At 45.2% G+C, this 16,076-nt stretch overlaps 1 protein-coding gene across 6 annotated transcripts in view; it reads right to left on the bottom strand.

Moving 5' to 3' along the window:
• The window catches only part of LOC119139973 (GON-4-like protein), a 32,034-nt gene extending 15,979 nt beyond the window's left edge, over positions 1-16,055 (bottom strand). For 4 of the 6 annotated variants that reach the window (XM_037370849.1, XM_037370848.1, XM_037370847.1 and 1 more), the window contains exons 1-14: positions 15,240-16,055; positions 13,275-13,436; positions 12,334-12,530; positions 10,823-10,897; positions 10,437-10,487; positions 9,996-10,046; positions 9,249-9,344; positions 8,897-9,001; positions 8,191-8,361; positions 7,157-7,349; positions 6,282-6,383; positions 5,551-5,591; positions 5,157-5,260; positions 2,715-2,913 (exon numbers count right to left, since the gene is read on the bottom strand). In XM_037370849.1, coding sequence (XP_037226746.1) covers positions 2,715-2,913; positions 5,157-5,260; positions 5,551-5,591; positions 6,282-6,383; positions 7,157-7,349; positions 8,191-8,361; positions 8,897-9,001; positions 9,249-9,344; positions 9,996-10,046; positions 10,437-10,487; positions 10,823-10,897; positions 12,334-12,530; positions 13,275-13,436; positions 15,240-15,843 — 2,151 coding nt within the window. In that variant the 5' untranslated portion in view covers positions 15,844-16,055. Of the gene's footprint in view, positions 1-2,714; positions 2,914-5,156; positions 5,261-5,550; positions 5,592-6,281; positions 6,384-7,156; positions 7,350-8,190; positions 8,362-8,896; positions 9,002-9,248; positions 9,345-9,995; positions 10,047-10,436; positions 10,488-10,822; positions 10,898-12,333; positions 12,531-13,274; positions 13,437-15,239 lie in introns of those variants that run through there. The other 2 variants (XM_037370851.1, XM_037370852.1) reach the window with 2 other exon arrangements.
• Positions 16,056-16,076: the final 21 nt, after the last annotated feature.

The following is a 16,076-nucleotide window of genomic DNA, read 5'->3' on the forward strand; positions in this document are numbered from 1 at the left end:
TCGGATCATCTTCATGGCCTCCTCTAGACTCACTCCAACAGGTCCATGTCCTTCTTATGTTGGGAGGCCCAGAGCTGAACACAGTTAGGTTCACCTCCAACCTCGTGACAGCAGGTGATTCATGACAGAGAGGCAATTCTCCCCCCCGGCACCTGCTGGTCACGCTTCTTTTGATGCGGCCCAGGATTCAGTTGGCTTTCTGGGCTGCAAGTGCACGTTGCCAGGCCATGTTGAGCTTCACATCCATCAACACACCCAAGTCTTCCTCCTCAGGGCTGCTCTCAATCCATTCTCTGCCCAGCCTGAACTTGTGCTTGGAATTGCCCCAACCCAGGTGCAGGACCTTGCCCTTGGGTTGCTGAATTTCTATTGAGGTTCACACGGGCCCACCTCTCAAGCCTGTCAAGTTCCTTCTAGATGGTATCCCTTTCCTCCAGCACATCCACCCTGCCACACAGCTTGGAGATGTCAGCAAGCTTGCTGAAGGTGCACTCAATGCCAGTGTCCATGGGACTAACAAAGATGTTAAACAGCGCTGGTTCCAGTATGGACTACTGAGGAACGCCACTCGTCACTGGTATCCACTTGGACATTGAGCCGTTAACCACAACTCTCAGTGCAACCATCCAGTCAATTCCTTATCTGTTGAGTGGGTCCATCCGTCAAATCTGTGTCTCTCCAGTTTAGAGACAAGGATGTCACACGGGACAGTGTCAAATGAATCGCACAAATCCAGGTAGGTGACATCAGTTGCTCTTCCCTCATACACTGTGGTTGGCTGACCTCAGCTGGATGCCAGGTGCCCACGAGGCTGCTCTATCACTCCCCTCCTTAGCAGTACAGGATGGGAAGAAAATAAGATGGAAAAACCCCTTGTGGGTCAAGATAAAGGCAGTTTAATAAAGCAACAGCAAAAGCTGCACATGTGGAAGCGAAGGAAAACAAAAGACATTATTCTCTACTTCCCATCCGCAGGCAATGTTTGGTCACTTCCCAGGAAGCAGGGCTTCAGTATATGTAGCAGTTGCTCCAGAAGACAAATGTCGTAAATAATGAATGCCCCCTTCTTCCTTTCCCTTAGCTTTTATATCTCATCAGACGCCATATGGTATGGGACATCCCTTTGGCCACTTTGGGTCAGCTGTCCTGGCTATGTCCCCTTCCAAGATGCTGCCCACCCCCAGCCTACTGGCGATGGCCGGGGTGGGGGAGGCTGGAGAGACAGCCGTGATGCTGTGCGAGCGCTGCTCAGCAGTGGCCAAAGCACTGGTTTGTCATCGCCGCCTTCCCAGCGCCCGGTACAAGCACAGTGCTGTGAGGGCTGATGCGGGCTCACCCAGACCCAATACACACCCCAACACCATAGTCCCACCATAGAAGGCCACCAAATTTGTCAAGCGTGATTAGCCCCTAGCGAAACCATGTCAGCTGTCACCAATCACCTCCTTAGTTTCCATGTGCCTCAGCACAGTTTCCAGGAGGATATGATCCATGAGCTTGCCAGGCGACAAGGTGAGACTGCCCAGCCTGTAGCTTCCCAGGTCTTCTTTATTTCCCTTTTTGAAAATGGGGGTTACATTTCCCCTTTTCCAGTCACTGGGTACTTCACCGAATGACCATGACTTCCCAAATATGATGGAGAGTGGCTTAGCCACTTCATCTATCAGTTCCCTCATCAGATGGACTTGTGCACCTTCAGGTTCCTTAGATGATCTCAAACCTAATCTTCTCCAACAGCGGGTGGTTCTTCCTTCCCCCAGCCCCCGCCCTTTTCCTCCTGCGACCTGGGCAGTGCGGATGGAGCACTTGCTGGTGAAGACCAAGATGAAAAAAAACCATCAAGTACCTCAGCCTTCTCCACGTCCTGGGTAACCAGGACTCTCATTTCTTTCCAGAGAGGACTCAAGTTTTCCCTAGTCTTCCTTTTATCATTTTTATTAATTTTATTTTATTAAATATCCTTTTATTTACCTGTAGAAGCTTTTCTCCTTGCCCCTGATGTTCCTGGCCAGATTTAATTCCTGACCTTAGCTTTCCTCCCCTGATTCCTAGCTGCTAGGACAATTTCTCCATATTCCTCCTGTCCTTGCTTCCACCTTCTGTAGACTTCCTTTTTGTGTTTGGCCAGGACCTCCCTGTTCACCCATGCATGGCATTTTTGCCCGACTTCCTCGTCGTTGGGATGCATCACTCCTGAGCTGGGGGGGGGTGACCCTTGAATATTACCCAGCTTTCCTGGGCCCCTCTGCCCTCCAGGGCTTTATCCCAGGGTACTCTACCAAGACAGATCCCTGAAGAGGCCAGAGTCTGCTCTCCTGAAGTCCAGGGTAGCGATCTTGCTCTGCAGCCTCCTTGCTGCCTTAAGGATCTTGAACTCCGTGTATTAATATTCTCAGAAAGCAATAAAGTAGTTAGTGAAAACAGGATTTTGACAGATTACAGTCAGAATTCAAACATGCCAAGGCAGCTAACTCACATGAGAACAATACAGATGCCAAGAAATAAGCTCTACTTTGCACAATCAATTCAAATTACCTTTCATTGTTGAATCAGGCATGTGAGTATCACCTATTAAAGCTCTGGCTGCAAATGTAGCTTCTTCAATTAATTTCTTTAAGGAAGCACACCAAAGTGCTTGCCGTACCATTGGCTCTCCCACCCCCTATGGTATACAGCAAATATTCACTGGGTCAGACCAAATAACGTTTTATTACCTGCTGCATTTGCTGCTGGAGCCTCTTTCTTTGCACACTGTCCAGAACAAGGCTCTGGAGAGGCTTCTCATTTTGAGGTTTTGATTTTTCTATCTCCTGTGGTGGCTTTATTGAGGATTTTTTCATTCTCAGCTGCTCAAGCTGTTCCTTCACTGTCCGGTGTTGTTCATTCAGTAAATTGGCCAGAGGCTCTTCAAATCTGTTTGAGATCAGGCAGACCAAAATAAAATAAGCGTATGATTTAATAACCATTCACGTTCATTTAGAACATTTTACTCTGTGTCTGGAATGCACAGTTTCAGAATTATCATCCCTGTACTACTCCACACTTTGACAGCATACATACAGTTGGTTTATACATAAATCTTTTCATCTACCACAGCACTGTTATAGTTCTGGGATGTAATGCTTCAACTGTTTATTCCAAGGACAGTTAACAGTCTTGTCCACTGTTCCCAATCATACCCCATGTCTGTTTCACTCAAGTGCTCAGATACCCTCAACAGCAGTCAGGATCTAAGATAATGTTAGAATGTTAGAACGAATCTTATTTAACTTGTATCATCAGGCAAGGTCTGAACCCAAAGTATTATGGGTGGCATTTTACCACAAGGATCTCCAGAAAGATCACACACTGACTCAAATGCTGTTACTTAAAAAAAAAAGCAAAACCAAAAACAAAACCAAAAAAACCCCCAAACATTACCTAGCTTCATGCAGAATACTCTACTAGACATCTGCTGATACTATAGTAAGAGCTACTCCTATCACAGAAAAGAGGATATACATATTACAATCCTTTCAAAACCAGCTTTGACTATTCCCTGCTTTTTGACAGATTCTTACTTTATTTTAGCTACACCAGTTAATACTCTGATTTCTACTAGTGATCAGCTTCACTTCTGTAATAGGCCTGAAGTCAGCTATAAGTAAAGTTGTTCCATCATGCTACTAATGCAAGGTGTCATAAAAACAACTACCCTAGCAAATGGGTATTTTACCAAAAAACAACTTCAGAATCCTGTAGATAGATATATCTATGTATATAGATAAAACTGGGGAAGAAACAACTGGGAGAACTGCCCACCGAAGACACATACAACCCACCATCAAAGACAAAGGCACACAAATAGTAAGAGAGAGATAACGTTTCCCTGCTTTTAGTCTGTAGCTGGTTTAAGAATTGCTGCACTCCCCTCTGGTACTGCTCATCCCAGAGAGAGTATTAAGAAACTCCAGCCTTCATTTTAGCTCCTTTCCCAAACAGAAACAGCTTGATCTTGAGCTGATCTGCCCCATAAACAAGGAGACACCACTCATACCACAGTTCCCCTTTAGCCAGTTTCTGCAACTGGTTAGAGCGGTATTATTACCTAGAATAAAGGCCTTAGACTCTCCTCTTGCGGGCACTGTTTCAAATATAACCCATACCAAAAATCATCAAAAGCCAATTTCCAAACATTTTAGTTATGTCAGACCTAGGTCTCAGCCATCTTATGCAGTCTTTTTCCTTAGAAAAGGCCACTGTTACATCCAAGATATTTACTTAAAAGATAAGGTGACACACTTGGCCAAACCAGCTCCTCAAGTGTTTCCTGTCATCAAATAAAAATTTAAGAGCGCTAAGTGACCCTTACTCCACCCCTTAACAATAATAAACATTTTTAAAGGCAAGAAAAGTATTATTTTCTTGAAATTACTCCAGAACGTTACACCCACCATGACAGTGTAAAGCACAACAATTAAGACAGCTAAAGTGGCTATCACTCTGAGGTTGGGACCTTCTTCGCTCAGGTCCTACACAGCTTCGATCACATGCAGCACCACCCCAGTACCTGCTGTTCCTCTACCCACTGCCTTGAAGCATTATCGCCAGCCATGCAGTATCCTGCTCCACCAGTGTTAGTTTAACAGCTGAAGTGACTTTGCAGGTAGTGAAGCTATTTTTTCAGAAGAATTAGCCTAATAAAGGGGGGATATGTGGATGGACTTGAGAAATGAACACAATTTAAATACACAGGGACAGTACCTATAGCATGGAGATTAAAGAATCCTCTACTAGAGACGCTGGCTTGTTGGAACAGATCACCATTCTGAAAAACCTCAGCTGTTTATAGCTACGGTACAGAATAGCCAGCACCAATCTCTCAGTACCGGCATTCTTGCTGTCTTTTTGAACAGTTACATTTTCATTGTTATCATCGTTTTCTTTAGATGCATCACAATCAGTAAAGTCAAATGTGGCAGACAGAAAAAAAAAGGGTCAAGTGTTCGATCTCACCAATCAAAATGACTCAGAGCTTTCAAAACAGTGGCCTGTGCTGAAAAGGCATTATTATCTCTTTGGTGGATGGCATAGTACAGCTGCAGGTAACCATAGGCTTTTTATCGTAACAGACTTGTAACTATTTAATTGTACAACTGTAACCAAAATTATCCTACCTAAGTGCCTGTGGCGTATTAAAATTTGGCCGTGACTCTGTAACATTATCTTCATCTTCTGGACCTTCATCTTCCATGTTTGAGAAACCCATCTCGTCCTGAAACTGACAGCAAATGTGTAGCAACAGTCAGGAATAGAAAGCTCAAGCAGTGCATTTACCATCATCTGTCTTCAGCTAATAAAGCTCATGATGATCCTTTTAGCACAGACATTCACCTCTGCAGGGACTTACAGAAGTTCCTATGTATGTTCTTTCCAAAGGCTAAAATTTACGCTTTTATGGTGGGGCCCTTTGCACTAAGCATCTTACAGAGACCACCCCTTTATGGCTTTAGGGACTTCATGTCAGATCCAAGATCTATTCTTCAGTGCTATACCAAATTTATCACTTACTGTCTCAAACAGCTCCTCCATCAGTTCATTCACTTCCTTTTCTGCAAGTAAAATTAAAGAAGTATGAAGATTCCTTTTCCAAGAAACACTTAGCAATCCTGTCATAATATCAAGTCATTTAAGGAATCTCTCTTGCAAAGAGAAACCTTCCTCTTGCAGAGAGAGGACCAAGAAGGAAAGGCTCCTGATACTATATCCCTTTTTAATGCTGGGCCCCAAAAAACTTCAGCCAAGACTGTTTTGGTTCAAAAACGTAATATAAAAACTAATTTTCAGAATTAAATTTACAGTTATGTTACCTTGTAATAAGACCTAAACCAAGTGCACTTTGCTGAAAAGATGAAAAGCAGTATGTTTATAAAACGAACTCAAAGATTGTAAGGACTTGGAGAAAATTTAATTACACTCAAGTCATAAGGCAATCATTCAATTCTGAATTGGCTGAAGCTTTATGAAAGACTGTACTATCACCTATGTATTATTCTTCAGTCTTTGCTACAGGGTGAAGTTGCATCTGCTGGCACAGCAGCTCTGGCTAGATCCTTTCATGTATTCACAGAAAGCCAGCTTTGCACAGAAAAGCTTTTCAAGTCAGTACACAGATTTATTTATTTTTTTAATTAGCCAACACTGCAAAATCTTCGCAACAAAACACTCACTTTTCAAAATATATTACTAATCCTAACAAGGAAGAATGGATCCAAAGAAGGTGGGATTCCCAAAGGACTTACTGGTAATTCTCACAGCACGATCATTTCTGAAATCTTCTGTGTCTGGTTCATCCAGATCTTCCAGGAAGTTGTACTCGGGGTCATCATCATCATCTGCTTCATCTAGTAAGAAGCATGATTTGAAAAATCACTACCCTGCCCCAAGACCAATCAGTTACCAGGAGCAGAAGCACTTCATTTACTACCTGACCAGGCACAAAGAGGGCTACAATTACTGCTTGAAACTGTATGAATGTTCCTTTTTATGGAAGTGATATCAAGCCCATCTTCTTTTCAAACTGAGCTACTAGCATCCTTATTTGTAGCCATCCCCATTCTAAAGAAAAGCTAGATTCATTCTTTGTGACCTGAGTTTCAGCTAAATTTAGGATTGAAGTGGTATTATTTCACTTTGTGTTTTATATTCAATTTGCAAAACTGTAAGGAACTAGTAAATTCAGGACAAAAGGAAGTCAAGCCCCAAAGCTTGTTCTTGTTTCTCCTTGAAGAATAAAATAGTTGTTTCTACCAAAACAAGTCATGTCCCTAACAAGGAGCATGACACACTCAGATTCAGGTATATCAATGCTACCAGCTTCAGGACCCAGCACAATGGATTAAGGGCTAAAACACGTAACTTTTAGTTTTGGTTACCAGTTACTGCATGTGCTGGCTAATAAATATTTACAAGTGAGACACCTGAAGTTTAAAAACCCTCACAAATGTCCAGAGAGAAGATGAGGAAAGCTGATGGCATGCAAAACATGCATATTACTAAACAAGATAATGGCTACAGCCAAGAACATCATGTATAAACAGAAAGAAAAAGCTCCAGGCTTTCAATGTAACCCCTAATTCCAGTGAACAACAACAACGACAATGTATCTGTTGTATACCTTCATTCTCCACATCATCGTTCATGAGTCCTCCAAGCCACCTTTTCCATTCTTCATCATCTGCAGTGTTGGGATCATACATATCAGGTGTGATATCTGGGGCTCGGAGCTCAGCCTCCAGCTGACCCAGCGGAACATCCTTCAGCGGTCTCTTTGATCGGGTTCGGAAGGCAATGAGGCTGTCTTCCAGAGACTAAGAGGTGAAGGAAAAGCACAACGGAATTACAACAGCTCTGCTTTCCTCAGTTTCTCCAGCAGTGGGATTTTCACCCCAGCCGAAAAAGCCCAATACCAAAAATGTTAAGATTCCTGCCACAAAGCATCATTTACTTTGGTAGCCTGAGAAAAGTAAACTTCCATTACTCTTGCTATTAAACCACTATTGTTTATAAATATATTATTGTTCATTTATCTCATCCTAAACTCATATCTGCTACCATGGAAGCAATCTCCATTTGCAGTATTTGATTGTTTCACGTATGTTTTACTGAGTTTGCCCTCTTTGCTATCCGACATTAATCCCGAGCAGCAGCAGCACAGGACTGTCTCTTCATGACCCCTCACCCTTGCACACTAACACAGACCAGTAATATTTTTCTGATTATTAATATGAAACAGTGGTTCTCTTTACAACCAAGCTTCCTCAGGTGCTAATCTATACTTGTCTGCAAAACACAAATAAGCTGACAGGATATCTTCCAAAAGGAAAACTATTTTCCTCAATTATGTAAATGTCATAGAATTACATCTAACAGCCAGATCAATGGCAGCGAGAGACCTATGAGCATAAATAGTGCAGTTCCAATACAAGAAACTAAAAGCACAGGTCACTAACAACACTTTACTAACAGCTACCTCTGTTCTCTCACAAAGCTAGCATCCTACACACTATGGAGATTCAACTTCTTTGAAGTTACAGAAGGAGAGCAAGATGCAGCAAAAGTGAGAGCAGAGAACACCAGAAAGCTACCTTCCTTCCAACAAATTTTATTCAAATTAAAACCACACGATTACAGCATCCCCCAAACCAGTACCTGGTAAGAATCCATGCACACTGGGCTTGAAGCCAATTCTTCATCCACTGCATGCAGCTTCTCCATGAACGTGCTGTCTTTGTTTTGCTTTGGTTTAGGAGGTGGTGGAGGTCCCATGGGAACTACTTCAGCACTAATATGTCTAACAACAGATGTAGTAACCTTCTCCATCTAATTAAAAACACCTTTGTGTTAAAAGGTTTTATTTAGAACATAAATTTCCAAGGACAGAATAAATCTCCTTTTCTGCTTGACCAGTGTCTAGCACAATAGAAATGAAATAAACGCTTCACAGAAGGAAATGGATTCTTCATATTACACTCAGTTTGGTTTTCAGAGTACAAATAAATTTACTATTCAAAAGACTTGGAGGAAAGGAGACGTTTGGAACATTTGAGTATCAGTGTCAACATTACTAGAGCTGATAAACCTGAACACTAGTAACTGTGGCACACCCCCAGCCCTCCGAAAACCAAACCCATGACAAGTAGAACATGGAAAAATCACGTTTATTTTAGACTAAGCTCTTTCTGCAAGGGATGCACTTCACTACTTATGCAGGAACCACTGGAGTGGGACCCTAAAGCCACATAGCACCTGTAATGTCACACAGCTTTAAGCAATAACGTGTATTTTTGCTTTTGCATTAATAATTTAGGACTAGTGACTGAAAGTTTTTTCTAAAGGCAGCAAAAAACAAGTTCACCTCGCAAAGCGTCCCGCCTTCTTCATCAGATGATCGCCTTGTCCTAGATCGTTTTGCTCCCCGAGGAGAAGAAGCAGTGCTCTCTACATCACTTTCCAGTAAGCTCTGTAGCACAAAAGATGCAAAACGCAATCAAACAATCATGCCACAATCAAACACTGCTTCAACTAATATTCCAAAGACTCCTTTTTAGCCAAATGAATAAAGTAGCACTGAAGAAAGATTACTAGAATGTCCAGGACAACTTAAAAGTTTTCACATGTTAAAATAAAGCAAGCATTCTACTACCTTAAACACACAGGTAAGTCCATGCATGCTGAACGAAACAGGTCTTTGTACAAGCTGCATTTACCTCTTCTGCAGTCTCATCCTCATCCTCATCATCAGGCTGGTACTCTTCATCAGAAGAATCATCTTCCTCAAGAGGAATGTCCACAAACTGAGGAGGCTGCAACAGAACAGAAAAAAGGCATCAACTTTTTAACGGTGGACTGTCTTGCCTGTAAGAGTGCATGTCTATCAGGATCAGAGATTTCCAACTGAGGAAAATCCCTGAAGGTCAGAGAGGAAGGAGACTACTGACAAAAGCTGAAGAAACCAAAGAAATTACTAAAGTAAGATTGGTTAAGCAAAGGAAGTGATTTGAAAAGGTGCAAGAAAATTATTTAGCATTTATATGACGGAAACACTGCATGAGCAGACACTATTTCAAAGACATGTTTCTAGTACTTGAATGGCCATTCACTCCTGCTACACTGCTGAATCCTGCCTACACCTAGGTAACAAATCTTTTGGAGCAGGCAGAGCTCAGGAAAAGAACCTGAGACCAAGGCCACATTTCCAGGCAGTCCTACAGCGTATAAAACAGTCCCAGGGAGGAGCATGTCATCACCTCCCCATGTTCTGTCTTCCCCTGAAGGCAGCTCTTTTGGGCCACCTGCACTCCTGCTGCTACGTTAACTGCATTGCCCACCCTGTCTGCAATGCTCCTGGTCACCAATACTCCCAACAGGAGTCTGCTCCGCCCCTCCAAAAAATTCCTTGCTCAGCAAGGTGCCTTTAAGTATGGTCTCCGATTTCCCAGCAGTAGTTCACTTACCTTCACCTCATTTGCCTTCTTAATTGGAGATATATTCCATGTTGGAATCACCTAAAGATAGCAAAACCACTTTAACTGTCTTTGAAAAGCACGGTGTTGCACAGCTTACACAATCTATCAAATCACATGAGTACTTGAGCTTGAGCTCTCATTCTCCAAAGTAGCCAAGTAACAACAAACTTCAAACAAAGGCTTTCTAAACTGCCCGCATGATCTTTACAAGCAATAACGTTAGTATAATGGATACTGTCAATTCACTGCATTTTCTAACTCTCACCTTGTTCTATTCTGCTCATCTAAAATGAATTCTATTTTACATTAACTTATTTTTTTCATTTTAAGAATAAGTCACTTAAAAGTGCACTTCACACTTCTTTTACAATAATCAAAACCATTCACATAAGAGGAGGGTGCAATAGTAAAAGCAGATGATGTACTTACCACTCCTTTCTCCACAACTTCCTTCAGTTTAGAACGAGTCATTTTGGGCTCCTGAGAGTTTAAAACAACACAACAGCAACCTATTCAGCTATTTTCCTTAACTGCAAACTTTTCCCCAGCAACTCTTCACTACAAGACTTGTCTCTTTTTTTCAAATCCACTACCTTTTAGACATGATCAAAGCAGCGTCAAAAATAACCCCTCATAATTCTGTTTCATAATTTAAACTCATACAGAGACACTACTCAATTCATCCAGGTGGCAAATCTGGTAATGAAACTTAAATTATGGTACCACCTATTCTCTCCATACCACATCACGGACCAAGAAGATAAACTGCTGAAGATAGCGTGCATTTGGAACAACTGAAAAAGCTTTTTACTTACAAACAAAGGTATATCTTCTGTCTCACTGATGGCTGCTTTCATCATGGCAACCACATGCTCATTTGTGATTACTTCCTACAGGGACACACAAAAAAGTCTCCTTTACATTCAGTTTGTTTAAAAAGAAATCTACTTAAGGAAAGATGATGGATAAATACTCAGCATACAATATACTTTGTACGACAAATTATAATAGAATTATATTAAATATATATTATATACATATATTACATAATATATAACATATAATATTATAGAATTGTATGATAAAAAGATTGTTCAGTGATTAGACAAGAAAATATGAAGCACAGCAGCGATAGAAACATTTGCACTATATATCTGTGAGTGCTCCACAGAATAAATCTCCAGCAGAAGAAAACAGGCGCAACAAAAGCCCACGCCAATTTCCCTTCCCCCATGTCATACAACCAGTAAAATCTGCCTACCCCAGCCACATGAAAAATGCTGCTCTGAACCTGCAACAGAAAACTCACAAGCTTTCAAAATAGCAAGGCTCTAATTCTCCAGAGAAAGTACGTAATAATCTACTCTTTGAAACCTTGTGCTACATCATTTCAGAAAGCATTCTATATATCTGAAAGAAACAGGGGAAGGCAGAAGAGACCCCGGTATCCATGACTACATTTTCTGACTGACACCATAAGGTTCCACGGAGGGTAGGCGACAGATATTTACAGCCCTTCCACAGCACCGTGTGACAGAGAAAGGCATTAATTTACAGCACTTGCACAAAATCAGCTGATGAATCTGCCTGAAAGAATCATGGCAGTCTCCAGTTTGTTTGCCACAGGGATGGCAAAAAGGGAAACATATCTGAGATCACCCGGATTAGAACATCACTAGCTGCAGGGGAAAAAAGAAAAGCACAACTTGCGATCCTGTGGGAAAATAAATACTACTGCTCTCCAGACCCTGCTTGTGAGATAAACCAAAATCTAAACCTAATATAGGTGTAGAATTAAGAGTTTCACTACACAGCTGTGACAACGCGAATACTCTTCTTGCAGTTCATTTATAACTGGAAATTCTGTGATGTATTTTGATGTTGGTTTGGGTCATTAACCAAGAGTAATGCATTTCTGTCAACACCACTAGAATTCCGTCAGGACTTTATGATGAAACAGTTCACTCAAAACAAGAAACATTTGAGTTCACAGTGTTACACCGCCTCAGCTGGAACCAGAAGCATGCATTTTAGTTCAATTATTACTGTACTGCAGTACAGTAAAACAGACCCATTTGCCATTGTAAATAGATGGAAGTCAGGGATCGATACCTATTAACAAGGCCAGGTCCAGGTAACTTACACAGACACCACAGGATTCTCTCTTTACAGCTTTTTATAGCAGAGGTTAGGACACGGGTGCCTACCAAGTCTTCCTCGTCCATGAAATCAAGTGCTGCCATTGCTACCATACTCAAGTCTAGCATGTACTTTCTCAGAAAGCTGGGCACTTCTCCACTCCCCGTGACAGTCCCACCGCACTCACATGCAGGATGTTTCGCACGTTGACAACTGTCAGGTTATGTTGTTTAGCTCCATCTTCTAAGGTGCGGTCAAGGGTATCATCCAGCTTGATGTCACAAGACAAAGATCCTTCCTCTTCTTGACTTTTCCCTTCTCTTTTCCTTTTGGTTGCCTTCCTCCTCCTCTTCCTTCTCTCAATATCCTCTCCATCTTGCTCCTCTGAAAATGAATAAAAATGGAATCTAAAAATTCAGGTACTTCACACTCAGCACATTCTGACAATGTAAGTATTTTTTTTTAAAAAAAGCTAAAATTCTGCAGCTACTGAAGTGGCAGCAGCTTTCCAACAGCTGATAAGGAGATCACCCAAATGGAGATGGCTGTAAGAACCAGACGCAGTTTTTTGAACAATGGCTTCACATTCTGTAGGACCTGAGTGGGTCACGTTAGTCAAGCAAATAAAGGTTATGTATTTGCCGTTTCTAAAAGTGATTTGACAGAATGGTCTCAGCAGCCTTTTTACATCTTTTCCAGGAGGTGTTTTAAGTATGCCATCCAGATTAAAAGTTGCAAAACTCCAGGGGCCATACAGCAAGAGCAGATGACAGTTTCTAGGACTTAAAGTGCTCCTCAGTTGGTGCTGCTCTGCTGACTCAGGAAAATTAAAGAATTGTAACTTCCTCCAAAGGAAAGCAGTGTTTTTAGTAACAGAAAATCACAGAGGTCAGCTCCACCAAGTTTCATTGGATACCTACAGTTTATTTAGCCACTGAATTACAGGAGCATGGGGTGAAAACTTCAAAAAAACATCGCACCTAAACAGCCTCTGCTGTAGTGCACACATTTCCAGAGTTCTGCATCTACTGCATCAAGTCACAGGTCTGTCCCTTGCACAAAGCTTATGCAATGGAATCAACTGCCCCAAATCCTCATTTTTCTCGTCACTCTGCTGGGGCCACTCACCAGCTCTAATGTTCTTCAGTGGCTTTACCATGGTAGGACTTCTAACAGCCAGCTGCGAAGAACTTCTCACTGGAGACTCTGGCACTGCAGACTGGTTTTCAGTCAGATACGGATCTCTCTGTGAATTCATTTCCACTTCTGTATACAGCTTAGGTGTTTTCCCTGTAAACAGTATACGCTAAATTGTAGTCAGATATGCCATACAGACAGAGCAGAGTTAAGAGGCTGCTGCAATTACAGAAGTTTATCACGACCCATTCAAAACTGCACAAGTCTAACCCAGCTTGTGAAAGTGATGCAGGCAGGCTGAACGCTGCAGCAGCAGTCCCATCTTGCTGGAACAGCTCCAGGTAAAGAGATCTCCAGCTGTTTCAGTCTTGTTCCCTCCACTACCAGTTCTGCACAGCTACGCTCAAAATTGTTCCTGTCAAACGATCCAGTCACAAAAAGATGATCTGTTTAAAACATGGTTGTACTCCCTGTTGTATAAATGCAACCACAGCAACAAATCGACAGCAGGCACTCCTTCACCCAGACAGGTTATTCACAGCTAGCCCAGCACAGCTGACTGCAACCTTCAGATGCAGTTTCACAGCCCCCTTGGGCCACTTTCAAACTACACTACTGCTGACAGCAGTGGCTACGTGCCCTTCTCACTCCTGCTCTGCAGAGTCCTAGAATACAGCTGGGAACGGAATCCTGTTCCATGCTCCTTTCTCCTGACACAAAAGTAGCTTTCAGTCAAATCAGTGAGCTGATCACAGCAGCAAGAGAACCAGAGATGACACTTTTCACAAGGAAACAAGGAAGCGCCGTCCCTTTTGCTGCAGCCTGTAGTTACACAGGTATACGATTATTAAAAACCAGCTGAAACCTAAAGTTTCACGAACACCTTAATCCAGTAAGAAAACACACTGTCATCCAGTAAAACCAGCTCCCCGACACTGCAGCAGCTGCTGCTCTGGGCTGGCACAGCTGTTGCTGTAGCTGCACAGAAAATCCGATCAGGGAGTTGATCCAGATGGAGAGGAAGAAACACCACCACCCCCACACTTCCCTCACACCCCCACTTTTTTTGCCAGATCCACTCTCCAATCTAACTGAGCTCACTCAAAGATGTATGTCAGAAGAGAAAAAGATTGGGACGGGCCATCTGAGGAAAGAACCACTCACTTCAGTAAGGTTAAAGACAGCTGGAGATACAGAATTACTATCACCTTGACCGTGAACACCTCTTGCCTCCCTTGCCAGCTCACACTTCCACTGAGCAAACCTCAGAGAACACAAAGCTCACCTGGGCTTTCCACAGACTTCCCAAATACCCATGTTCTGCACCAAACCCGCGCCTCGCTATTAACCCAGGGGCTACTTGCATCGCCTGTTGCAGGGGGGCTCAGCAGGGTCCCCCTGGACGTCTACTGCAAACGCCTGAACTATCTTCTGAGAATGATAGCAAATATGGACAAAAACCTCTGAAAGCCAGTATTTCTGGAAGCAGCAGCTCATGCTTTTGCCAGTGTCACAACTCACTAGCCAAACATTTGTTTTGAAAAACCAAAGGGCAGGTGGCCGCTCCACAGCGAAGCCTGGGCTCGCAGAGCCCTGCCAGGGCCAGCGGGAGCCACCCAACACACAGGGCCCACCCTGCTGCCCCCCCCGGAGACCAGCTACCGGGCGCAAGGCCGGGGGGGGCAAGGCCGGGGAGCGTGGGCAGGCCTGGAAACCTGCGCATTTTAGTTAGGAAAATTGGAAAAAAGCGAGTTGAAAGCGCCTGGTGCTCGGCGGCACTAGGGGTAAGCGGCTCCCCAAGTTCCCCGTGAGGTCTGGCCTGTGCTGAGGCCGGCGCCCCGCGGCTCTGCGAGCTGGACGCCCGCCGGCTCGAGGTGCGGCGGAAAAAACAAACCAGCCACCGGAGCAGCTCGGCCCACCGGGCCGGCCCGGCGCGAGGCGAGCCCTGAGCGTTACCTTCCGCCGCCGCCGAGGGGCCCTCGGGGAGCGGCGGGGCCGCGGAGGCCTCCTTCGCGCCCGGCGCCTCCGGAGCGGGGCCCGTGGCCGGCCTGCCCGGGAGCCTCTTCCCGCCCTTCGGCGCCGCTTCCCCGGGCCCCCTCCACAGGGCCGCGCCGCAGGCGGGCTGCCCGCCGGCCCGGCCCGGCCCCGCTCTGGCGGAGGAGGCGCCGCCATCGGCAGCCCCCGCCGAGGAGGAGGCGCCGGCGCCGGGCAGCTCCCCGTCCTCCCCGGCGCCGCCGCGCTCCCGCGGGCTCTGCGGCCCCGCCACGGCCGCTCTCCTCTTCTTGCAGGGCAGCATCTTCAGCGAGAGCGACATCCCGGCGCCCACCTGGAAGAGAGGAAAGCGGCTGGCAGCGGCACTCCGCCGCCCGGGCCGGGCCGCGCCGTCCTGTCCCGTCCCGCTCCCTCCGTAGGAAGCGGAAGCGCCGACCCCCCCGCGCAGGCGCCGCGCCGCCATGTTACCCGGCCGCGGAGCAGCCGCCGCCATGTTGGCGGCGCAGGGGCCGCCGGCGCCGCCGTGACGACGCGGGGCGGCGGGAGCGGCGAGCGCAGCCGCGGCCATCTTGGCTGGGCGACCTGCCCGCTGCCTAGCTCCGGGTCTCCCCCGCCCCCGGCCGCCGCCGCCGCCCCGGGGGGGTGATCCCGAGAGGGAGGGAGGGAGGGAGGGAGGGCCTGCCCAGTGCTGCCTCCCGCGCCCCCCGCCTCCGCCCGTCAGCCCCGCTGCCGTGTCCCCACGGCGGGGGAGCGGGGTCACCGGCCCCGCCAGCCCACGCACACGCCCCCGCCGCGCCGCTG

Source organism: Falco rusticolus, chromosome 19 (assembly GCF_015220075.1).
Source record: "Falco rusticolus isolate bFalRus1 chromosome 19, bFalRus1.pri, whole genome shotgun sequence".
Lineage (NCBI taxonomy): Eukaryota > Metazoa > Chordata > Aves > Falconiformes > Falconidae > Falco > Falco rusticolus.